The sequence below is a fragment of the Bos taurus genome, chromosome 12 (assembly GCF_002263795.3).
Source record: "Bos taurus isolate L1 Dominette 01449 registration number 42190680 breed Hereford chromosome 12, ARS-UCD2.0, whole genome shotgun sequence".
Lineage (NCBI taxonomy): Eukaryota > Metazoa > Chordata > Mammalia > Artiodactyla > Bovidae > Bos > Bos taurus.
Window position 1 is genome coordinate 71,382,380 of NC_037339.1, and position 7,117 is coordinate 71,389,496.

A 7,117-nucleotide genomic window follows, 5' to 3' on the forward strand; every position below is an offset into this window, starting at 1 on the left:
GTTGTCGGTGGGGACGGCAGCTGCTGAGTCAGAAGCAGGTGAACAGGATGCAGGTGGCACCACAGAGTCACAGGCACGGAAGACAGGGTGAGTCTACAGTCAGGACACGTGCTCTGTGATCCCCACTCTGACAGCCCGGCTCCTGGGCTCTGCTCTGGAGGGTGGACCCTCTGGTGGAGGCGCCGCCTCCCTGAGTCCCTCCAGCGCTGGGGGTGGGAGCAGCTTCCTGCCGCGCACCACCATTTTGCCCTTACTGCTTTTTTCTCCCTCTTTTATCATCTGCGTAACTAATTCCCTGCATGGAACTCCCTCTCCAGTGGTGGGGTTCTGTTTTCCTAACAAATCCTCACTGATACAGGAGGGTGAGCACAGAAGACCACGGAACCAGGGAGCAGCGGGGCATTTCAGTTGGTAAAGGGGCTGCACTGGGTGTGTGATACTGACAACTTCTTGAGACCAGACCCTGTTGTTTTTTCTGTTTGACTGAACCTAACAAATAATAACCCTGTATACGAAACAGCAAAAGAGACACTGATGTATAGAACAGTCTTTTGTACTCTTTGGGAGAGGGAGAGGGTGGGATGATATGGGAAAATGGCATTGAAATATGTATAATATCATATATGTAACGAGTCGCCAGTCCAGGTTCGATGCACGATACTGGATGCTTAGGGCTGGTGCACTGGGACGACCCAGAGGGATGGTATGGGGAGGGAGGAGGGAGGAGGGTTCAGGATGGGGAACACATGTATACCTGTGGCGGATTCATTTCGATATTTGGAAAAACCAATACAATATTATAAAGTTTAAAAATAAAACAAAATTTAAAAAAATAAATAAATAAAAGAAGATCAAAAAAAAAAAAAAAAGAAACCAAATAAGGTGATGAACAGGGAGGCCTGGCATGCTGTGATTCATGGGGGTCACAAAGAGTCAGACACGACTGAGCTGAACTGAACTGACTGAACTGAAAAGTGTTGGAAATTACTAGCTCTCCTAGTCAGCTTCCACACAATGTAATCCTTTAACTAGGAATCAGTGGTGCTCATTATGATCACCTGCTGTCTCCTCCTACCCTGGCTGCCACCAAAGTATTCAGAACCATCCAGAAGCTCAGGATGGGAGAGCCCCCACTCTACCCCACAGCAAAGATCCAGATCATGGCCTCATTCTGTGTATAATAAACTGGTCTGAAAATCAAGGCAAAAAATATATGCTGATTCCCCAAAGCCTCTTTAAAAACTAGTTATTTTTCAGATAACCCATATCACATTGCAGCATTTTGTCTGTCCAATTCTGTAAATGCTAACATTACAAATGTATGGACTTTAAGTTCAAAATGTGCTAATGCTTTGAAAGCTCTCTTGAAAATGAGAGAGACAGCAACATGTCAAACATCTTAGGTTGATATTATAATCTCCATTACATACAAACATTAGTCCCTATTTTGAATAATTTTATAACATACTTTTAGTAAATGAGCAAGTCACATTTTACACCATGGGTAAAATCTAAAAATTCTCCAGTGAATCTTAGTCACAGTTGTCTGTTAGCAGTCATGATCTTGGAATGGAAGATCTGTTACCTCATCCCAAAAAGCAGTGAAATCTTGCATGTCCACCATCACTTCACCCTCTGATGGCAGCTGAGTGTTGACCTGTGGTATTTCATCAAGTAATAAAAAATTCTATAGAAATGAGGCAAAAAAAAAAAAAAAAACAGATTGTAAAAAAACAGATTGTTAAACTGCAGGAAGAAAGCACAAACAAAAACAATTGCTTTCCTGGGATTTTCAAACTTTGAACAGTCTAAATAAGTTTTGCTAACTGTTCTTAAAGTATTAGTTCACATCAAAACATATTATGCAATACATGAGACCCCAGTTTGATTCCTGGGTTGGGAAGACCCGCTGGAGAAGGGTTAGTCTACCCACTCCAGCTGTGGCTTCCCTTGTGGCTCAGCTGGTAAAGAATCCACCTGCAATGCAGGAGACCTGGGTTTGATCCCTGGGTTGGGAAGATGCCCTGGAGAAGGGAAAGGCTACCCATTCCAGTATGCTGGCCTGGAGAATTCCACAGAATGTATAGTCCATAGGGTTGCTAAGAGTCAGACACAACTGACCAACTTTCACTTTCACTCAGAACATATTAAATAATGTATGGGAAAATATATTACATAATTATTATTATTACATAATTAATAATTACTATTATTACAGCTCATGGTATATATCAATATAATCATATAATATAGTGTATTTGTTGTTGCTCAGTCACTAAATGGTGTCTGACTCTTTGCAATCCCATGGATTGCAGCACTCCAGGATCCCCTGTCCATCACTATCTCCAAGAGTTTGCTCAGACTCATATCTGTTGAGTCAGCGATGCTATCCAGCCATCTCATCCTCTTTCATCCCCTTCTCCTCTTGCCCTCAATCTTTCCCAGCATCAGGGTCTTTTCCAATGAGTTGGCTCTTGGCATTAGATAGCCAAAGTATTGGAGCTTCAGCATCAGACCTTCCAATGAATACTCAGGGTTGATTTCCTTTAGGATTGGCTGGTTTGATCTCCTTGCAGTCCAAGGGGCTCTCAAGAGTCTTCTCCAGTACCACAGTTCAAACCATCAATTCTTCGGTGCTCAGCCTTCTTTATGGTCCAACACTCACATCTATACATGACTAGTGGAAAAACCATACTTTTAACTATAGGGAACATTGTTGGCAAAGTAATGTCTCTGCTTTTTAATACACTGTCTAGAATTGTCATAGCTTTTCTTCAAAGAAGCAAGGGTCTTTGAATTTCATGGCTGCAATCAGCACCTTCAGTGATTTTGGAGCCCAAGAAAATAAAGTCTGTTTCTGTTTCCATTGTTTCCCCATCTGTTGCCATGAAGTAATGGGATGAAATGCCATGATTGTAGTTTTCTGAATGCTGAGTTTTAAGTCAGCATTTTCACTCTCCTCTTTCACCTTCATCAAGAGGCTCTTTAGTTCCTCTTCACTTTCTGCCATAAGGGTGGTGTCATCTGCATGTCTGAGGTTATTGATATCTCTCCCAGCAATCTTGATTCCAGCTTGAGCTTCATCCAGCCCAACATTTCTCATGATGTACTCTGCATATAAGCTAAAAAAGCAAGGTTACAATATATAGCCTTCATGTACTCCTTTTCCAAATTGGAACCAGCCCATTATTCCATGACCAGTTCTAACTGTTGCCTCTTGACTTGCATACAAGTTTGACAGGAGACAGGTAAGGTGATTTGATATTCCCATCTCTTTCATGATTTTCCACAGTTTGTTGTGATCCACACACTCAAAGGCTTTAGAGTAGTCAATGAAGCAGTAGCAGATGTTTTTCTGGAATTCTCTTGTTTTTCTATGATCCAACGGATGCTGGAAATTTGATCTCTGGTTCCTTTGCCTTTTCTAAATCCAGCTTGTATATCTGGAACTTCTTGGTTCACATAATGGTGGGAATTATAAATGTGAAAAAAAGAGGGCAGTTAGAGGATTAAGCAGTAAATAAAGAGGGGACAGGGATGAAAAGGCAGATGCAAAAGGTGGCTCAGATATCAACAAGCAAAACATCTGTAGAGGAAAGAACTCATTTTTGAACACAGAGAATTAAGTGAATCTGAGGCCACTCTTCCTGTCCAAGGAGCAGGGAGCTCTCAGCAAGTTCCTCCCCTCCTGGCCCAGAGAGGAATCCTGTACCCCAGGACTGCACAGTCACTGCCTGGTCACTGGAGTCAGCACAGGAGATGCACTCTGTTTGCTTCTCCTGCTTTTACACATTGTAGTCACTCTGCAGGCATCACTACACAAGAGCCCTGTGCTACTGCTACTTATATATACTACTGTCCCTACAAGAGAACCATTCTTATGATATCTGTAATGCACTCTACCTAAGAAGAAAAGGGAATATCTACAACATTCTGGGAAGACTGCCAGCTTTGGCACTGAGAGAGCTAAATATCTCCTAACTGGAACACAGTGATACCAAACAAAAGGGCATTTTACAAAAAATCCACCGAAAACTGAAAACAATTATTTGTCCCCAAACCTTGATTCTTCGGATGCTGACAACAGCCTCTGACACCTTCTCGACGGCCATGGGGAAGTAAAGGGTGCTCGAGAACCGCAGAGCCTCAATCAGCATCACCACCACAAACACCTGGCTGGCTGTGATCCGGTTGTCAAGGAGCTCATTGGTGATGAAGGTGACAAAAATCATAATTTTGCTGATAGCGAAAAATGATGCCAAATTCATGCCCCTAAGGTAGGAACTTTTCAGAATCCTGGAAATTTCCTTCCTGAAAAGAGAGTAGGAAAGAGGTTTTAAAAGAAGCATCGACATCCAAGGCATGAATTCAAGCCCTCACATGGAGACACTACACAGGGCATGCCTGGGGCTCCGTCCCAACACCAGGACACACACTTCATCACCACTTCACTCTTCCAACTAAAGAGAGGCTTCATGTCACCCTTTTAAACACTGTTGGTCAATTGGACTGGGTTTGAACATTCTTTCAACAAGCATTCATAACCACAAGTCCTGGGCCAGGCTCCCCACTGTTAACAGAAAGACACAGTCCGTCCCTTCCAGGAACTCATGAACTTGTGGGAGAAGAGAATAAGACACCCCAAAATTGTGAGACACCAAGACATTAGACAGAGGCAGACACCATAGCCGCCCTGGAAGCACATGTCCTGGCTATTGTAAATAGTGCTGCAATGAGCATTGAGGTACATGTGTCTTTTTGAATTCTGGTTTGCTCAGTGCATATGCCCAGTAGTGGGATGGCTGTGTCATATGGTGGATTTATTCCTAATTTTCTAAGGAATCTCCAGCCTCTTTTCCACAATAGCTGTGCCAATTTGCACTCCTACCACAGTGCAGGAGGGTACTGTTTGTAGACTTTTTGTTGATGGCCATGCCTACCAGTGTGAGGTGATACTTCATTGTAGCCTTGATTTGAATTTCTCTAAGAAAGAGTGATGTTGAGCATTTTTCATGTGTTTATTGGCTATCTGTCTTCAGAAGCATACATAATTTTTACTTTAAGAAGATCGTAAGTGGAACAGCAGGTTAAAATGACATTTCCCCTCTTCCACTTAACCCTCCTGCCACATGTAAGGTATGGAGTTCATAGTATTTAAGCTCATCTTCATGTGAAAACTTGGTAAGACTTCTAATTTCAGTCAGTAAAAATAGAGGGGAAAGTACAAAAATATGGTGTGATATGCACAAAAACTTACCTTCTCAGTCTGGTAATAAGGTCTATAAATGACTTTTCCCAAGCATTCATTTTTACTGTTCTGATGCCAGTTATGACTTCAGTCATGGTCCTGATCCTGTCGTCTGTGAGAGCTGCAGTCTTACTCCTGAGGGGACAGACGAGATGAGCCTCAGTGACCACAGCCCAACTTTCTTCAGCAGCTGCAGAAGCAGCAGGGGGCACAGGGAGGGACCAGGGATTGATGATTCCCTACAGCTCTTCTGTGCTGACATTACAGGCAGGTCGTTCTCAAAGTGCAAATGGAGAAAAAGACTTTTAGAAGTCAACCACTCAGCCCAACTCAAGGAGTAACTTGGAGAACTCGCAGTACTGGCTGAGGAAGACCCAAAGTAAGTCAGGTATAAACTCTCTGCCCAAGGAGGTCACAGTTGGACAGGGAAGGCAAAAAGACACTGAATCTAACAGGAAGACAGTGTCTGTGCTATGATAAAATAGGAGAGAAGTGCTGGGGAGCAGAAAAGATGGGACTGTGAATTCTACCAGGAAAGCAGAACAAGAAGAAATTCAGAGACCTGGTAGCACTGGAACAGGGCCTCGAAGGATAAGGAACATCTCTTCACAGCCAACAGGAAAGGAAATTGCAAATAGACAAAAATATCACATGTAAAGTCATAAAAAAAAAAAAAAGAAGAGAAATCTCAAGGGGGAAAAAAAAAACTTCAAAGAGCACAATACCTCCATCACCTAACAACCTGGACAATGACCCGCCTCCAACCCTCTGGGATCTACTTCAGGTCTATCTCTTTGCCATTAGGTCCTTCATCACCAGCCACTGTTCTATCACGTATTCTGCTGGGACTGTGGGGCTTTACAAAGACATAGTTAATTAAGATTGACCTTGTCCTTGAGGCATTTATAAGTTAATGGAAACACTGAATTAAAAACAAGACAAAAAAATAGGTACCTGAAAATTGCTCTAACATAAGAATAACAAAAATACATGCAGTTAAATTTGAGTCTATGGGATTATTACTATTTAATAAAGTTTACATAACATCAATGTAGGTATATTCTGCTCAAGGACATTCCACTTATTCAGCTATGGTAGTGGGAGGAGCCAGTGAGTGCCATCTCCTTTCCCTCTTCAAGATCAGCCTTCAGCTTAAGGCTGGAGCCTCCACCTGCAAAGCCTGAAGGGTCTACAATGCACTCAAAGAAGAGACCAGAGAAGGCATTGGTTTTGTTTTTGAACACAAGCATCGAGCAGACGGTGCATGTTACTAAGCACATATCACCTATTTTTTAAATCAGTGTTTCTCTTACCGGAGTGATGAAAACAACATCCCGAAGCAGCTTTGCAAAAGCAGAAGAATAATGAGAACCGCCATCCCGGCAAGACACGACATTCCTATTTCCTTCCAGAGCAGGGCGGTCACTGCGACAGCCTGCAGTGGTCCCATCCACAGATAGTGCAAAAACATGGCTACCTTAAAAGAGAAAGACAACAATGTAGAAACAATCTACTCTGAAGGAACAGACAGGAATCTGAACAGAAATGATCTTAGTGAGTTTTACACCTGCTGAAGGAGAAATCCAAGTGTCCACCCCAGATGACACTGTTCTGGGGAAGCACAGGGCCGGCCTCAGGGACATCCAGGGAGAACCTGACCAGCACCACTGACAGAAGATGTTGATTTTGTCCACAACACAGATGAGCTCAGGGCTTCCCCAAACTCTCTCTGTCCCAAAATTCAGCCCCATCTCCCCAGAAGAGCCTATATTATGGTACCTACCACACTTTCCAATAACTGCTTGTGCATTTACCTTTCGGACAGGCTGTGGCCTTTCCAGGGCAGAAATTAAGGCTTATTGATCCTTC

General features: G+C 43.0%; 2 protein-coding genes across 2 annotated transcripts in view; one reads left to right on the forward strand and one right to left on the reverse strand.

Moving 5' to 3' along the window:
- The window catches only part of LOC107131273 (ATP-binding cassette sub-family C member 4), a 123,552-nt gene extending 116,774 nt beyond the window's left edge, over window positions 1–6,778 (reverse strand). Inside the window, 4 exon segments of the mRNA XM_059892296.1 lie at window positions 1,586–1,687; window positions 4,062–4,311; window positions 5,258–5,383; window positions 6,562–6,778. Coding sequence (XP_059748279.1) covers window positions 1,586–1,687; window positions 4,062–4,311; window positions 5,258–5,383; window positions 6,562–6,719 — 636 coding nt within the window. The 5' untranslated portion in view covers window positions 6,720–6,778.
- LOC100337053 (ATP-binding cassette sub-family C member 4) overlaps window positions 1–7,117 on the forward strand; it is a 1,051,816-nt gene that overhangs the window by 590,497 nt on the left and 454,202 nt on the right. The gene's annotated exons all lie outside the window — the stretch shown is intronic.